The sequence below is a fragment of the Sylvia atricapilla genome, chromosome 5, assembly GCF_009819655.1.
Source record: "Sylvia atricapilla isolate bSylAtr1 chromosome 5, bSylAtr1.pri, whole genome shotgun sequence".
Lineage (NCBI taxonomy): Eukaryota > Metazoa > Chordata > Aves > Passeriformes > Sylviidae > Sylvia > Sylvia atricapilla.
The window spans coordinates 8,102,180-8,120,708 of NC_089144.1; the positions used below are offsets into that span (position 1 = coordinate 8,102,180).

General features: G+C 34.0%; 1 protein-coding gene across 1 annotated transcript in view; it reads right to left on the reverse strand.

Moving 5' to 3' along the window:
* Nucleotides 1-18,529, reverse strand: part of TBC1D22A (TBC1 domain family member 22A) — a 143,256-nt gene that overhangs the window by 100,054 nt on the left and 24,673 nt on the right. Inside the window, exon 8 of the mRNA XM_066318602.1 lies at nucleotides 12,844-12,958. Coding sequence (XP_066174699.1) covers nucleotides 12,844-12,958 — 115 coding nt within the window. The remainder of the gene's footprint in view (nucleotides 1-12,843; nucleotides 12,959-18,529) is intronic.

Below are 18,529 nucleotides of genomic sequence, written 5' to 3' on the forward strand. Positions count from 1 at the left end.
AAGAGAACTCATTTGAACAATTTCATAAACAGCAATATGTTTAATATATTTCCTGGAAAACTTAAAAAGCTCAAAGGTTCAACTCCACCTTGGGCAAATATAAAAGTAATACAAATTAACCGAAAACTTGTACATAAATACATAACTTGTTAAAATTCAATAATGTAATTTCTCCCATGGCTGAAGACTGAAAAATTTGCCACTGTCACATAAGCTCATTAACCATCTACATAATTCTGTGTAAGTATAACTTCACTCATGAAGCAATTTTTATTTTAACCCATTAATGCCATTGAATGGCATAACAAAGTAAGTTCTCAAACAAAAATGGACAGCAGAGGAAACAACTGTCCCCACACGACATCCACACACGTCTACAACATTGGCGGTTTGCTGCAGCCCACACTATGCAATACCCATTTTTCAATTGGATATATATCAATTTTCTTAACTAAAAATTACATGCTTCCATGTCTAGTAATCTAGACATCATTCACAGCTAATAGGAAATCTACTTTACAGATTTCTTGCCTTATTTACAACAGAAATTAAGTTACATCCATTATTTCTGCTTTTTAGCACAAACTGCAAATACTGAACTTGAATAAACATATTTGAGGAGAATGTACTCTACAGGAAACACTAACTTAATTGCTGAATGCATTCCTTAACTACCTTAATCTGCTGTGATTCACACTTTCCTAGTGAAACTGCTTCTGTGGCAAAAAAAGCCACAAGGCTTGCCTTTTTCCTAAAATTCAAACATATTTTTACATATTGTATAGGTATTTATATAAATAATAAGATAAATAATCAAACCTCTAGAAAAAAAGGCTGTTCTGTCTGTTCAAAAATAATAGTATGATCTCTAATTTTCTGCAACAATGTTACTGTAAGAAAGGTAGTTGTCTTCAAATTTCAGTCATACCACAGTAAATTTTTATGTCATAATTAACCAGAGACAGAACACAGGAATCAGTTTACAAATGTTTTTGATGAGAACACAATTCAAAAGCATATTTTTATTAAGTACTGTGTGCTGTCAAAATGAATGTGCTATAAAAGATTTAAGTACTTTCTGCTTCTATGAAATAATGCAATGAAAGCCTAGAGAAGAAAAACTGTAAGAAAACTGGTCCCCCCCCGCTTTTTTTGGTATTGTGCTTAAATACATAATTTTTCACTTCTGCTTTAAAAATTTGTCTTCCACAGCCAAAAGTAAAAAACCTAAAAAATAGCAGATTTCTCAAATAAGAAACAAGCAAAATATACCCATGCTAATAAAAAACCACAATGACTTCATTACCATGATTAAAAAAGGTTTGCATTTAAACTACAAGCAAAGCCAACTCAAATTGAAGTTTCAGCACACAAACACCTGACAAACTTATCTGTATCGGTTTGACATCTATATACTATTAACTAGACATGTATCTCATTGAAAATAAGACAAAAATTTTTTCTTGGTAATTTAAAGCACTGATCTGCCGAATTCAAAAATCTTTTCTTAGATCTTCAGCTGCTACTGATACATGCAACAGGATCAGAAAGTTACACTTCTACCATTATTAAAGCATGTTGTTGCTTAAGCAACTCTTTCTCTGGTAGCTTTTCTTCCCACAAGTTGCTTCATATTAAAAACACAAAGCTGTGATATTTGGATATCAAAAGCCACTTTCAATGGCATAAAAGCCAATAAAGTAACTTCCCAGTCTGTTGGAAAGCTTGAGAAGACTTGGATGTGGAAGTACAACCATCTCTGTGCCATTTCACTATAGAGAGACAATCACTAGTTATAACTATATGGAGACCATGTGGAGAGGAGAAATAAGAATGCTGAAGTAAGAACTAAAACATGCTGCTCCCTTTGGAATAAGTTTCTCCCATTGTTCTATTTATTGCAATTAACTTCCTTCTTCACAATTCTTCCATTTTAAGTATCGGAAGAAATCTTATGGTTTCTCTTCAATTTTAGTTTACTCCTTCTACCACTATTCAAGATTTTTTTTTCATTTATTCCCATGATCCAACATTTGCAGTCTGTAGTTTCAAACAGAATACCCTTCACTAATGTCTCATTACTTTCTCATAGTATGAGTCTATTAGTTTCCTAATTGCCTTCAAAAATGAGATAATATAAACCACAAAGTGTATTTCAAACTTGAGAAAGGCACTGCTCTTTTACATTAGTATTCATATTATAATATTAATTTAATTTTTAAAATACTGAGAGTGTGCACTAAGTATCATGAAATAGCACATCTTTGGACAGATACATTTGAAAATTTTAAAACACATATATAGATGTAAAACAAATGTTAAAAGCAGATAATTTAAATCCACATCATCCTATGCCATGAAAGAGGACTTTCATTGACAGATTTGTTTTAATATATACATGGGGAACAAAAATTCTTATTCCTCAACTTCTTTCTAGTATACATCAGAGAAGGAAGAAAGAAAATTGAATAATACAAAAATACTGCGATTTAAAAGACAAATCTGAATTAGCTGAAAACATCAAACACTTTGAATCAATAGAAAGGCTAGACCTGACTGATTTATTCTGACTACTTAGGACTGAAGTTTGATTAGCCCTATTTGACCCAAGAAATTTTTTTAATTCAGATATTTCTTCTTTTACATACATCTTATATGTAAAAGTTCTATACCTATCTTATATGTAAAAAGGCAAAAATTCAAATGAACACCTCTGATTTTGCCCATAAGACAGGGTTTGGAAAGTTTCTTCAAAAGAAATATCTAAGCAAAAAATCCACACAATCTCCTGCTATGAGGTGGTATTTTATAAATCACATCAAGCCTCTCTCAGATTTTTTGCCTCTTTGACAGACTTCCTGGCACTGATATGACTGAAGAAATTTTTATTAGTAACTTTCAAGTTCCTACTTGGCTTCTCCTCTAAAGTGTAAAAACTCTGACAGTCATCTAAAAGATGGGCTTTACATGGGCTTGAACTCCCCAGATGCTTTTCAAAAAAGTATTCACTTTAAATCACAGCTTTACCACAAAAAACAAACGGAGGGTGGGCCATACACTGTAGTATGCTAATCAGTATTCTTCTTGACATGGAAGCATACAATAAATATTTAAAACAAACAAACAAATTAAAATAAAGTCTAACCAAAAACACCGAATTCCATCTACAGATGCAACCACTCACAATAATGGGGAAAGCAGTACAACAAATAACAAGAAGCTGTAAATTCAAGGAGCTATAATCCAATTATTTCTGCTCTAACATCAATAAGAATACTTTGTCATGCTAAGAAGAGTAGGAAGATGATTGTAATCTCACATCTACAGATTTAGTCCAAATTTTTTTATGAAATGGCAATTGCCAATTTTTCAGTTCCTATTTTATGCCACCAAAGATCAAAAATTTTCATTTAATTCCCTACTTCACAGGAAAGCCAGTCACATACATCTTTAAGAAAACAACATTTAATTTAAACAGTGGTACACTGAAGCTAGCACTACCAGCCATCAGAAATCATTAGGTCTGAAAAAATAAATGTTGGACAGAGGATTTATCTTTGAGAAAGTAGGTGTTTGCTTCCTCCATAGTTGCTCTTAAAGCTTTTCTCCACAGCCAACCTTTCTTAATCCATTTAGATACTTTTTTTAAAGCTCGTAAGTCAAACACAGATGAAAAATGCAGCAACTGTTGCTACAGTTCCTATGAAAATATGCTAATTAGTTACAATACTGTTTTGAAACATTTATTTATGTAGGGTAAAGTGACAGGTTTCAGACTCAGAGCACAGCAACTTCATATGTAGGTAGATGCTATTCTGAAAAAAAGTTATATACATGGTCCTTACTTTGAAGATCACTTAAAAATTTAAAAAAAATGAAAGACTAATAAACCTTAAAATTCCAAGCATTAAGGGAGGTTGGTTTTTTGTTTTTTTTTTTTTGTTTTTTTTTTTTTGCTTTGTTTTAAACACTCATAAGAGACAATGAGCAATTAATACCATTACTCAAAATACTGATTTACTCTCACATATAAAACTAAAAATAACAGGCAATTAAGCAGTTGGATATACTGAAGATAATGTCTCTTTTTCATTTCTGGCTGCTATTGTTAACAACAGCCAGAGAATTCTAATTATAATTAGGCTTACTTCACTGCAAAATAGATAGAAGCTTTTTTTTAAATTATCCACAAAAACAATTTTAGTTGAACTACATTAATTTTTTCCTGAAAGATAGTAAAGCTGAGGTACATCCTACTTGGTCAACTAACATGTCCTTATGATTTAAGTATCCAGGACTATTACTATTCTATATCTGTAATCAAATTGAAGATGATATTTTATCACAGCCCATACTTCATTCAAGCTAGAATATGTGCCAGTTCATAAGAACAAGAATTTTCATTTTACAGTGTGTATGGTTAACTCAACAGATTTTCAAGAAATTCATTGTTTCAGTGGAGGTCATGAAGATTACCAGAGTCACTTTCTCCATTGCATCAATATGATATAAATTTAAACAATTTGATTACTAAGAACTACAAATGTACTTTAAAAAAAATAAGATTATAGAAAATGTGACAGAATTAACATTTTAAAAGTCTACATAGGCAAAGCAAAGGAAGGGGGCAAAGCCCAAGTCTATTGGATACAACAGTGCAGCCAACATTTCAGATGAACTATTCTAATTAGCTCAGAAATCTGACAGTATATTAAAGAGTGAAATAAAAATTGAAACAGAGAAGAACTGATTTTGTAAAATTGCACTATCTACAGTAAATCAAGGTGATTCAAGACAGCACTAGGAAGTAAAATAATACAAAAGCAGGTTGCCATATCTTTTATCTGTCTGTTATGCTCCCTAACCTGCTAAACAAAAAGGAAGTGTAATTCACAAATCCTTACCATGCGCATGTGTTTTTACTAAATAATGCTAATTATTTAGCATTAATGTTAAAGCAGTCTCAGTGCTACCTAGCACTAAATAGATCTTTATCTCTCCCTTCTTCCCTAACATGCTCTTATCCCTACATCAGCACTCATATTCTTCTCTGATCCTCAAGATGAGTGCAGAAAGTTAAATAATTCAGTTTACTATGGGCCTAGTTTTCAGCCAGTTTAATTGTGCCCAAGGAAAGCCAATGCAGACCAAAAAGACAGGAATGCACATCTGGGGTCGAAAAAGAAAATGCAAAGACACCTGTTTTGACAGCAGAAATCTCTGTGTCAGCTAAGTACACAGCAAGCAAACCTTTTTCTGACCAACTAAACCCAATCTGGGAATACTCAAACATATGGCTCCAGCATGAAGTTTAAGGAATAGAGAAATGAAGCTGGAACAAGCAGGGTACACTGACCTCTTCAAAGAACAAATGGGATCTGGAAGATTATTCAGCACATATGAATCCAGTTCACACTGTTCCAAGCCCTCACAGGAATCAAATACATTAATGAATAAAATACATGCAGCAATATACTACCCAAGTACACTATACAGTGACTTGTATGCTCAGCTGCTCATTATTGACACCATCTCTCACGGTTACTACTTTCTAAAATATGCCAAAATAGGGTTGGTGCAATTAGCCAAAAATCCACAAACTAAAGTAAATTACCTCATTTTATCAAAGCCTAATCGAGAGCACTTATGCAAACAGATCCACTCATACACTGATATCAAATGCCACCACAAACTTCCAGTAGGTTAAGGAACTAGGGAAGAACAGTAGGGAATAAACTCTACCTCAAGCAAGTCACACACAAACTGCGTATCTGAGTAAAGCTTAACTACATTCATTAAGACTATTATACTATTGTAACTATATTGAAAAATAATCCCTAAATTAACAGTTTTATAACTCTAAGCCAGAAAAAAGTGCCCACACCAGAATGAGTCCACTGCAACTAAAAAAGTAATATTGCAACAAGTTATGCTATAAGATAAAGATGAATTTGTCCAAGTAAATAATTAAAATAAATATTCAAACACAAAATAGAAGGATCAAAAGATTAATCGGAATTTACAGTTCACTGGTTCCTATCAATCAATCCTCTCCATTATATAAGTTCTGCCAACATATTTGCCCTTCTTCATCCTCCCTTACTTCCAAAACCCTCACAAACTAAGCATGAGCTCTCCTCTTAATACTGTATCTGTGTTCCTTAGTTCTGTTTGGAATGCCTCCAAATATGAACCGACCCTAGATAGAGCAGTATATCATGGCAAGCACTGCTAGCTGACAAACAATTCAAAGAATTCAGTACTAGTTATTTTCACACGGATTCTGCTACTTTTTTGAAGTGAATAAAAGGATGTAAAATTGTAAGGTTTCTCTGTCCAATTAGGCCTGGAAAACAATATTATATATTAATAAAGGCAATTTCTCAGACATCATGAATAATTCATGTTTACTTAAGTGAGACATACATAAAAACAAATTAACAATTTAAAAGTATAATCTGTCCAAGTGCTTCAAAAGTGTGCTTTTTAAAGCACTAAAATTCAGGTCTATATTGTTATTGTCTTTGTTTCCAAGTAAATTACCTGAAGGAACTTGGGATTTTTTTCAAAACCTACCACTCAAAAATATTTAAATTAATGGAAAAAAATTCTAACTGCTTTCCCACTGCAGTCAAAATCAGTCCTGCCGCACAGCACAGAAGTACCAAGTCCTCTGTGTGTGGGCTCAGCACAGGTTTCTGCTCACTTCTGGACCTTTTCCATGTTCAAAGCAGGAATCATCAATTTATAAAACCAAATTCAAATACTGTCTGTCTTATTCATTACAGCTCTCCCTCGCTTCAGCTACCCTGCAGCAAGTACAAAACACTTTCACCAACAACAGATTGGCACAGCAATAGGGAGAGAGTGGAGCAACATTCCTAGAAATTGAAAAGGTGAACAGCAGATATCTCAAAGCAAGCTAAGATAATGTTGAACAACTTCTATGCCATATTACAGTTATACATATATATGTACACCTATATATGTATATCCAGGTGCACATACACTAAGTGTTCAATAATACATAAATGGAAGGAGTGCAGCAAAGAAAACTGGTGGGTAAGTAAAAAGAATCAGGTCACCAAGTGGCTTATGTGTATTGCAGCTTTTTCAGAGGAATGCATATGACGTTTTCTGGACTTACATAGAAGATGTAATTTCCTTTTCAGTACTTTCAAGTCTTGAATTGAACAGTTTTGTGTAAGATTCCTTCATTCTTTGCTCACCCAAACAACATTCCATTCAATTACCAAAGACTAATTCATGGAATACTGCTCATGTTTACAAAAACTTGAGTCAACTTTCCTGAAGAGTATTACTATAAAATTATGGAAATATTAAGAAATGGCACTGAAATATACCTTTGCATATGGAAAAGACATTACTAGAAATTTAGATTAGGGAGGAAATAAAAAAAAAAAAAATCAATGTGATTAAATGGAACTAGTGTTATGGAATTTTTGTTTGACAGAAAAGTTATTTAAATTATTTTGAATAGCTTTTCATAAAAATTTACCAGGGTTTTTTATAAAACATTTATTTTCTTAATACCTTATAACTTGCAGGAAAACATTAAAATATCAATTATGCTTCATGTCTGTTCTTTTATGCAAATTCATTTTGTGTTTCACAAATTATTTCAAAAAAATGTTTAAATAAAAACATTTCAATGCAGTATTGTGCAAAACCTTTCCTTTATTTAAACAAAGAAAAGCATGAAAACAGTAGAAGTTTATTACAAAGTTGAATGCCAAAATTAAAAAAAAAGTTGAAGAGCGTACTACAACTGCAAATAAAATCTTTGCATCTCTCTCAAACTGAAAAAATCCCTCACATTCCTGAACCTCAGTCCTGGGAAGTCTTCCAGAATTTCTCTCCTGGTAAATCAGAAGATGGAGAAACTTAAAGGGCCTGGGAGAAAGAGAAGTATCCAGTTAATCCAGTTCTCTTTGTTTTAGTTTATAAAAACAATTTGTCATCTTTCAGTTTCAGTCTCTTCTAAATTACTACAAACATGTTACATCTTTTCCATTTCCTCTCCTCAAAACCTCAAGGTAAATGTCCTATTCATAATTCTCCAAGGACTAGTGAATTGGTGGAAATGAATAATAAAGGTCCAGATATTTAGACAGCAGGATAAATTATCTCTAATTAATTTATATACTGTAGCAATCAAGGCTTCAGCTTGGTCTTGTAAAGGAAATAATGCATGCTGAACAAAATTTTACCTTATGACCTTGTAAGTATGAAGAAAAGTAGTTCTCTAAAGTCAATGGGTTAATACTCTTTGCTCTCTGGCTTGCTGTCTCATTCAGAAATTCAGTTTCATGTACATTCTAAACACATCTACTTACTCCACAAAAACTACAACTCTCCTGAAAAAAAAAAAATCTCTGCTTAACTAACAATTTTTCATATTTTATAAACAAACACTGAGGAATTACCTCAGATACAGCCATGATAAAATGCCCCAAAACTTTACTCCAATTAGACAATGAAAATAACTGGTTTGACGCAGTATTCAAACCGGAGGGAAAAAAAAAACCTCAAATTAAAAGCTTTATATACAATTATTCAGTGTTGAAAAGAGTGAAAGGAAGAGAAAAATGAGACTGCATACCAGTTATAAGGGCAGGAAGACTTCCTGCAACATATGAGATGGAGTGAGAAAAGCAGTAAACATGGGACTTACAGACAGATGAAGTAATTTTCAGGACGAAAGGACCTTTCTTTATTCATAGTAAAAGTAGTCTGGAAATAAATCCCATCCCACTTCCACTATGATTTGGACCTAGTTCAATTATCTCATAAAGACATAGTAGTTGAAATTTAAAAAACACTAGGTAACAGAAGTTTTATTTAATACCATCTACAAAAGGATTTAAGATGACAAGAAAAAATACTTACAAGGGTAAGATCTCTCTTTTCAAAGTATTCAGTTCACAAATTCTTGTAAGCATCATCAACTTGTCTCAGGCTCCTCTGTTTCAAGAAGATTGCAGACAGTATCTCAATGGCCACTCCAGTCTTCAGCAGTCTTATTTCTCTTGTCCTTCTTTATCCAACATAAAATGACCAAGTGCTACAATAGTGTTCATTTTCTGCCCTTGATTTCCTACTAACCACCAATTTTCCCTTCATCCAAGTCTCCTAAGCGTCTTAAAATTATTTCATACAGCTATTCCACTTAGCAACAACCTGACATGCATCCTTATCATGGTGGCACTTGTCTGAAACTTTCATCTCTCTGGATGGTGAATAAATCCAGGTCCTCTTTGGGGTTTTAGATATACACACAAGCCCAGTGAACGACGATGCACTGGAATGTCAGATAAAGTGAAGCGTAGGTGAGCAAGAGACCACAAGTAATTGTACAGCACAACTTAACACTAGAGAACAATGTAGCTCTACAGGAACTCGGGGCAAGAGGAAGGTGTGCAAAGAGCACATCTGTGGCAACTTGCCATAAATAGGACTGGCAATCCAGTGCAAAATTTCCTTGTCCACATTAAGTCTACAAACAGTGAGCAGTCTCATGGTATATCTTATCTCATTAACAAAAACCCCTCTGGTGCATCTGCAGGGATGAGATTCATTTTGACACAAACTAATATGCTACAAACACAGAGGGCTTTCAGAAAAACTGCCCTGACAGTAATTAACATTTGTTCTGACAGAGCATTTTACAACACTTACTACGTTGTGCAGGAGGTTAGAGGTAAGCCCAGAACAGTTTTCCTGCACCTCCAGTGTTTGGATTCCTAAGCTGTTATAGTATGATAAAAACAAGATTAAATATCTCTAGCACTTTTCATGAGGAGGAAAAATTTAAAAAAAAATGTTGAGAATAAGAGCCACAATCATCTGGTATAAGAAACCTAAGATTTAAAATCATCCTCCTCCTAATTTAGACCAGAAAATCAAAACTGAAACTACTGTGTTCCAGCAGGGGCCAGTATGCACCCCCTCTGAAATTTCCATTAATTATGGTTTTTCCTCTCCAGACTTGGTTTGACAATTAAGTTTTATCTTGCTGAAAATGTTACAGCATTCTGCTTTTATTGCAAACTGGAAACTAATGAGACATTACCAGATTACACTTTCATCATACTGATGGAGAGTTTGAAAGAATGTCCTGAACATTTAACATACTCAATTCCTACATTCAATAACTCAATAATTCTAAATCTATGAATCTCTGTGCTAAAATTAGGTATCTCAATCCATACTAAACCATCAAAACATAGATTACTTCAGCCCTTATATACAGGCCAAAAAGCCTACTTTAAGGCATTCAGATATGAACGAGAAGTAAATTAGCATTTTCATCCGTGTCATTTATATCTTCAGAAGTTCCTTAACAACACTTTTCCAAACAGTTTGCAGATGTCTTTGGCAGAGCAAAAATACTCCCATCACTAGAATAACTATGTCACACACTTGTTATGCAAGAGTAAGGATGAAGGCTCTCTCAGTTGTTGTCAAGCTAAAATAAAAATGGCTTTTCTCCCACCAAAACACTTGACAAAACTGCAAATGTGTTTCAAAATTACCAGGATGTACCATCAGATGACCTAATAAGCACAGATTAATTATTAATGGCATTGCTAATCATAAGAATTTATTATTAATACTAATTAATTCTTTAGGAGTTTTTTAACTACCTAAAAGAAAGAAAGAACCTAAAATAAAGGTTTTATTACTTTCAACTGCATAAATTAGGATCCAATTACTTGGAACTGCAGCAAAAAAGGTTCCAGTTAAATTAAGAAAAATACAAGAATCAGTAGTGAAAAGATTGCAATAAATCTTAATAAATAAAAAAAAGTTTAATGTACAAACCAATATTCGTGTAAAATGAAGAAATGAGGTCTAGAGTAAAAATCAGAAGTAAATACGGAATGTTAGCAAAGTAAATATAAATATACTAAGAGTGCAAACAGTTTGGATAGGAAAATTCTGCAACTCTATATTCATTTCTATATAAATTACTAAAGCCCAATTCAGTGTTAGTTTTGAATCCTATAGTTTTGCTACAGGATTTTTTACATGCTTCATAAATGCAATGTCCCACTTAATTTATCGATTCTATCTTGAGTGCATTACTCAGTGTAACTTGAACATATTAGAAAGATTCAAATCAAGAAGCTATTAAAAAAAAAATCTTTGGAAGTTTTTGTATGTCTCTGGGAGAAATAACTGCTGTTACCACTTAGCCATGACCACCATGAAAAGCAAACCTTCATTTTGCTGTTTTTCTTATGATATAGATGCTAGCTTTTAAATTAACTTTCAGAATACAGTTTTCTGAGCTTCATACATTTCCCCCAACTATCTTTTATGGTTGAAAGTTTTCACATTTTGTCTTTCTTCACCAAACACTTGCAGGAACAGCTGTGCTCTCCAATATGACAATCCCGACAAAGCATCAAATACATTAACAATCATCAGGGTCTCCAAATGTAAGTCGGTGGTAAAGATAAACTTATTTACCATATTAATTAAATGGCCTATTTAACATGGAATATCAATTCTCTAATCACATCTCATTTGAACTTCTTATTTCAATTAGCAACCCTAAAGTCTACTAGAGACCCTACTGTTCTAGGATCATTAAGAACATTTTCATGATCTGTCAAATGAGGGAGTAAAAGGCAGAAACTGCAAATACTCTCAGGAGTAGGCCTCTACCCTACTTAGGAGATGATTAGGGAGAAAGCAGCAGTAGTTCTCATTAGTTGCTTAGCAATGAAACATCCCCCTATGAAACAAGAAATGAACAAAGCAACAGAGGTGTTGCCATGAAAATGAACAAATGGATAGTCTATCATCCACTCAAGGATAATTTGTCCTTCATTAAAACTAATCAATCTGGATTAATACAGCAATGGATATCTTGCACAGACAAGGCAGGAAGAATCCACTGTATGTAGCCTCACTGAAGCAGCCAGACAATACATTGCTCAAGTTTACATATACAATATTTAAATTTTTACTGTATGTGTGTATGACAGACACAAGCACAAGAAAGTTTTAATTCAAACCAGATTAACATTTTTATTTTTACTGTTAAACCTTACCTTTTAGATCCATAGTTATGCCCAAGTTATTAATGAGTTATTGTTAACAGTTATTTATTCTCTCAATGCTTACAACAATTTAAATACAAATCTGTAAATTTAAGATTTAGCCCACATCTAAGTTACTTATATTTTCAAAAGTCTATTCACACATAATGCCACAAACTCAACACAAATGGAGTTGTTGAAACTACCGCTGTTATTAATGTTGTAAGTCTCAGAAAAGCAGAGTTCTTAACCAGAGAAATTTGATTATGGTTATCTTAATTTTCTGACCTGATTCCAGGATGCCATTATTTCAGTCACAGATACAGTTTAATAGGTTCCCTTTATTTCAATTTCCCCACAATCAATTTAAAAATATCCATGTTTTATGGATTACTTTTTTTGTTTCAGTGGGATTTTCCTGCAGGGCAGGCATTTTTTGTTTTGCTTACTTGTTTTGCTACTGTTGTCCAGTTCATATGTACAATATAAAGTTCTCAAAAAAAAGGATCAATTAGAAGAGAAAAGGAAAATAAAACAGTGAACACTTCTTAAGCAGAAATCAAGATGACTCCTGAACTTCACTGACTATCTAAAATCTGGTTGCTTCTCAGTATATATTTAAAGTGATACAGATTTATAATTATAACCATTTATGATAAAATTAATGTATCGAATTATTCTTTGATTAGCTCATCCAAACTGTTAGATTAAAATGAAAATGATGTTTCAAAGTCAATACTAATTCATAATTCAGTATTAAGACAAATCTTACCTATGTATTCACAAATGAAGACTACAAAAAAAGGAGTAACAAGATCATTTATGCCCTGAACATATCCACTGGCTGGATGACGTATTGCCCAGATAAACAAAATTCTTTCAAAGATCTGAAAAAGAGTTAAAGAAACCATCAATTTAACTTAACAAGCGATAAGCACCTTTTAAACAAGACACTTGTAAATTACCATCGCATCACAGAACCATAGAATATCCTGGGTTGAAAGGGACCCATCAGGACCAATGAGTCCAACCCCTGGCCCTGTGCAGGACACCCCAGTTATCACTCCATGTGCCTCAGAGCATTGTCCGAACACCTTCTGAACTCTGTCACATTGGTGCTGTGACCGTTTCCCGGGGGAGTCTGGTCCAGTGTCAACCACTCTCAGAAAGAAAAACATTCTCCTGATATCCAGCCTAAACATCTCCAACTCAGCTTTGTGCCATTTCTTTGAGACCTGTCACTGGTCACGAGAGTGAAGAGATTTGGTACCTGCCCATCTGCTTTCCTCTCGTGAGCTTGTTGAAAACCTCCTTGCAGACAAACCGAATATCATGGAGTTGAGCAGTATAAAAACCATGCATTACAAAAGTATAAATGAACATTGATATTCATAACCAACTCTCAGTGCTATGTAAGCTTCTCAGTTCTTCAAAAGGAAGCATTTTCAGGGTATTAGCACATGTTAAAACCAACCTAGTATATAATTCAGTTACAGTAGTTAATATAAAGTAGCTCTTACACACTGGAGCTTTTCTAGTAATATAAAACTCCTCTGTTCTCACGGGAAAAATATTAAATGACCTTCCCATAATTTTTCATCTCTTTGAAAGAAGTACTCCATTAATGCAATATTCCATTTATCCCTAAGTAACAGAAAAAAAAGGCCTTGATATAGTTTAGATTTTTAATAACATGCCCATAAAAAGAGATTCCACAACAGTTAAGCTTGTCTAACACCGCAGTGTGGAGTTTCACACTCCAGGCATCTGCATAATAGTCAATGAAAAACCTGAAACAATCAGGCAATGTAGAAATAAGGCAACTGCCTGCCATATCACAGAAATTCATGCTCTCAACTCTGTAAACTGAAGCTTGCTTAGGATCTTCAAAAGCTCACGAGGCCACACCATATCTCAAAATAAGAAGAGAAAAGAACAAGGAAATCGGAGAACGTTTTTCTGACTCCAGTTAGGTCTCCGACAGGCTGCATTTCCTCTCTATTATTTGCCTCTGAAGATACTATGTGCCTTCGAAGGACTGCAAATAAGCAGCAGAGTGAAAGCTGCTACACGCTTTGTCTTAACTACAGGCATGCAATCAGGGATTTAGAACCTTCAGGAAAAAAAGAATGTTTGCTCATTCGTGAAAGCACAAACTATGTTGCTCTTCAGATCTGGTCTCAACACTAAAAAAAAAAAAAGGCATTCTGGAATGACTCCAAGGATTCTGTGGTTTGCTGCAACTCCAAAAGTCAATGAATGCTCAGGCTTCAGGAAAGCCAGTGAAAGACTTGTCCTGGAAGCATGCAATAGGTGGAGGAAGTTTATTTGTAAAGTCAGGATTATTTATATTCAATCTCCCTTTAAGTTTCTGTTAGGTAAAGAAGCTGATTGTTTTAATCCAATTTTAAATAAAATCTCATTATTTAGTTTAGAAGGCCTCTTGCAGCCATTTTAAGTAAGGAAAGATCTCAGCTTAAAGGACTCACATCCTGGTGCTTGAAACTCCCATCTCAGGCTTCCAGCTGAAGCCAAAATATGTTTGCATCTTTTGCTTTGAAAACAAGCCTCAAATATCAACATCTATCCTTGTCCTACAGGCTTTCTTTTGAGAGTCAACTCTCCTCCAGGTTTTATGTTTTATGACTGAAAATTCACAGAACAGGGGAGACAGTAAACAACAATAAGTACAAAAAGCTTTAGTGGGCACTGAAAAAAAAGCCTTAAGACAGCTCACATTTCATCTATTACAACTGAAATTCAGTTTCTGCTTAGTGTGATTTCAGAGATTAGGAAAAAGGAAAAGTATTCATCAGCATATCCTCCATAGAAGCCTCTTGTTTCCACTAGCCAAGATGCTTATTACTTTAGCTACAAATTCTTGGTACTAGTCTGGTCACCTCATGCATTTTAACAAGTACTGCACATTAAACAAAACAAAACAAGAAAAAAAAACAACTTCTGCCCTTTAAGCAATAGCCAGTGGTATTTCAGTGTCTATCAATAACTGTATAAAGATTTTACACTCTGCCATTTACAACATGCTTCTATATTTTACATAATCACACCCTGATGAAATTACAGTTGTTGATGCAATATTTTTAGGATTAGTGGAAAACTGCCAATCTAGTAAGGTGGGTTAGCTCACAGCCACTCTGCCTGTGTCTGTCCATTGCCACTTCTACTTTCAACAACAGTAGTTTCTCAGTGTTATCAGAGTTATCATTCTCTTTTCACTTCATCATTGTCATTTCACTTCTGAAAAAGGACATGTTTAACATACTGCAAATGCAAACAACTTTCTAAAAAACAAATATCAGAACGAGCTGACTAGAGAAATCTATTAAAGTAGCAATTGCAGAATGTAGAACAGGGTTAGGCACTAGGCTAAAACCTCATGGTTTGATTGGGCTATAAAATAAGCACAAACAACAAACAAAAAAACCCCACAGCAATTCAGTAAGAACAGTCAATCAAAATACCCACTGCAGAAACTCTAAACATAGTGTTTTTTCATGAGGGCATGTGTGAAGTCAAACAATTCACAATTTTGTACCATCAAACTTTTGTTTCCTCAGAACCTGATAAGATAGAGAGTTTGCACTGCAAATTGAGAAGCCTATTGATTTTAAAATGTTTTTAAAATCCAGTAATGAGGAGAGTGGAGTTTGCATTTATTGGGTGGGGGGGGTGTTATATTTTTGAGCAGGAAGCACCACTTAATGATGGCACATCAGCTTTAATATCTGCAAATGCTTCCAATCAGAAATTCAACTACACACTGAAACAGCATTTTCAATTTAATTTTCGTAAAGTTTCATTTACTGTTCTGAATTGAAAAAAATGAGCACTGAAAACCTGAGCAACAGACTGATTTATGTTTCTATACAACACTCACTCATGACTGTGTTCAAATAGGACTCATTAAAAAGGTCACTTTCCCAAAAGGATCTCTTCTTGATTTCCAAACCAGAAACAAAAAGTGGAATTATTTTTCTACTATGAACCACTACATCTCATGAGATGCCATTACCAATCTATTATTCTCTTTTGAATTTGACTCTCATTCATAATTACAGCAAGAATTACATTCATACACATAAAGAAAAGAATCCATCAGCTTAAATGAAGGTTTGAATTACTTGTGGGCTTTGCCACCTCAGAGGAACTTCAAAACCTCCAAAGCCTTAACTCAAAAGCTTTTTGTTTTCTAAGTAGGGGAAGGAAAGATAAAAAAGAGATGAGAGGACAAAATTATAAACTATTTTAAATTGTGCAGTTTTGTTGAAATTATTATGTATAATATGCAAGCATAGATGGGAAATACACAACCATGTACTTTCCTTTTCAACGAAATTTAGCTAAAGCAAGGAAAGATAATAAATTAGACCACTCCATGTTAGCTAATTGAATTTATTACAACTAAATAATAAGTAGTCTTTAAAAATAACTTGACTGCACTATATGAAAGACTGCCTCCAACTCCCCTGTTCTCCTCTTTCAGAGACACTATTTAAGTCATTCTTAGCCCTTTAAATCCTTGCTCCAAATTTGCTCCAACATTACCTTCCTCTCACTCAGGATCCATATAACTCCCATAAAAATAAACAATTTAACCTGATTTTAAAAGGGACACATAATAACTAGGTATTTCCATACATCAGGTTAAAAACATCTTTTTCTAAACTGCAACATTTTACTACAGAAACCAAACTTTGAGTCAGATAAAAAATTAAAACAGCCTTATTGACTCTAATTAAAAGTTCTTTGGCAACAGAGACTCTGATAGCACCAAGAACAGCAAAAATCTTGGAACAGCAGCATTTGGAAATTTAAGTGAGGAGATTGTGAGGTTTATACATGTGCTGTATTTCTGAAGCTTTAACCAGTGCTTTTGTCCAGTTTCATCAATCACAGCCTCTTCACCTCACTCTATGTGAGATTCTTCCCACAAAGAGTGGGATGATACCATTACTCTAAATCTTTGCAGCATCAGAAGTACAAACAAAACTCACCATAATATCCACAACAACGGTTTTGCACACAGTGTAATCCTTTAACACCCATCTTTGACTCTTACTCTGATTCCCTTCTCCACTTCATAGCCCTTGCAATCTCACCTTAAAAAGCAGAGGGACTGCCTGTTGCTCACTAGAGACCAGCACCATCATCTCTCTCCAGAAGAGTTAGCTCTGGCAACAACACACCCTATCTGCAAAAGCCCTTGGGAGTAGTGAAAGATCCCTGTGGAGCTGAGGGATTCAGTGGTGCTATGGTAGGTCTCCAGAAACTCAGAAAGCAAGAGGAAGAAACACTGGAGAAATTGGGTGGTATGACCCTTTCAGCATGTTTCGTACAATGGCATTAAGCAATGGAAGGGTAGGGTTTGGTTAAGATCACAGAAGGAATAAAAGACAGATGCAAGCCAGTAGCCTCTCGATCTAATTAATTTCTTGAATAGTTTATTTATTACTGGCATTGCTTTGTTCTTGATTTCACTTACACTACTCCTGGATTCATCCCTAGAAGAGCCCAGGTAAAACACTACTGTGTAGAAAGCAGGTGGAAAGCCCTATATTCATAGGTTTTTCTTTTGAAACAGTGTACTAGGCTATTTCTTAAAACCAACTCTACAAGGTGTGGAAGAGCACTGCCATTAAACAAATAATTGGAACAATGGAAAACCAAATGAAAGCTAGCTCTGCATTTCAGTTCTCATAATGAACTACCGATTATATTCTATTTGGATCTGTAATTGTATGAAGCTACATGGCAATATGTTTGAAGGTCTAACTAGAACCATTAGAAAGGAGAGTAAGTTGAAGATTTAAACTAAATAATTGAATCAACACCATCTATGCTATTTATGACCTATATACTTCAAAATTTGAAGTGCCCAAGAGATTCAATTCCCCAACAATATAGGCAAATTTGATTAATATATTTACCATTAATCACATTATTATAAATTTACATTAATTATATAGTTACAATAGTAGCAAAACAATTTAAATATTGAACTCAACATACTAAACTTACAGGGAAGCAAAACCAGATAAGGCATTCAAATCAGTCATGCTACAAATTCAAAAAGGAGAATTTCCCAAGTGGAACACTAAGAACTTCCAGACCTTAAATGATTTTGACAAATACATGGAACCACAGGACTAGGCTCTCGATTACTTAAAAAACACAATATTAACAAAATATATAAAAAGGAAGAAAAGGGCGGAAAAACCCTCAAGGGCACAAGACCACAATAAAAACTGACAGATTCAATACAGGAAATTAATGAGGTGCCTTTGCTTTTATTACTCATACTTACACTGCTATTTCTAGTCCCTACTTATATATCCTCATGTTTCTTACTTCTTTAAGCTAGTTCCGAAGTCAAAATAGCAAGTGTAATCAAATTAATTATTAATCAAACTGTGATATCAGCTTTATTAATAAAATGT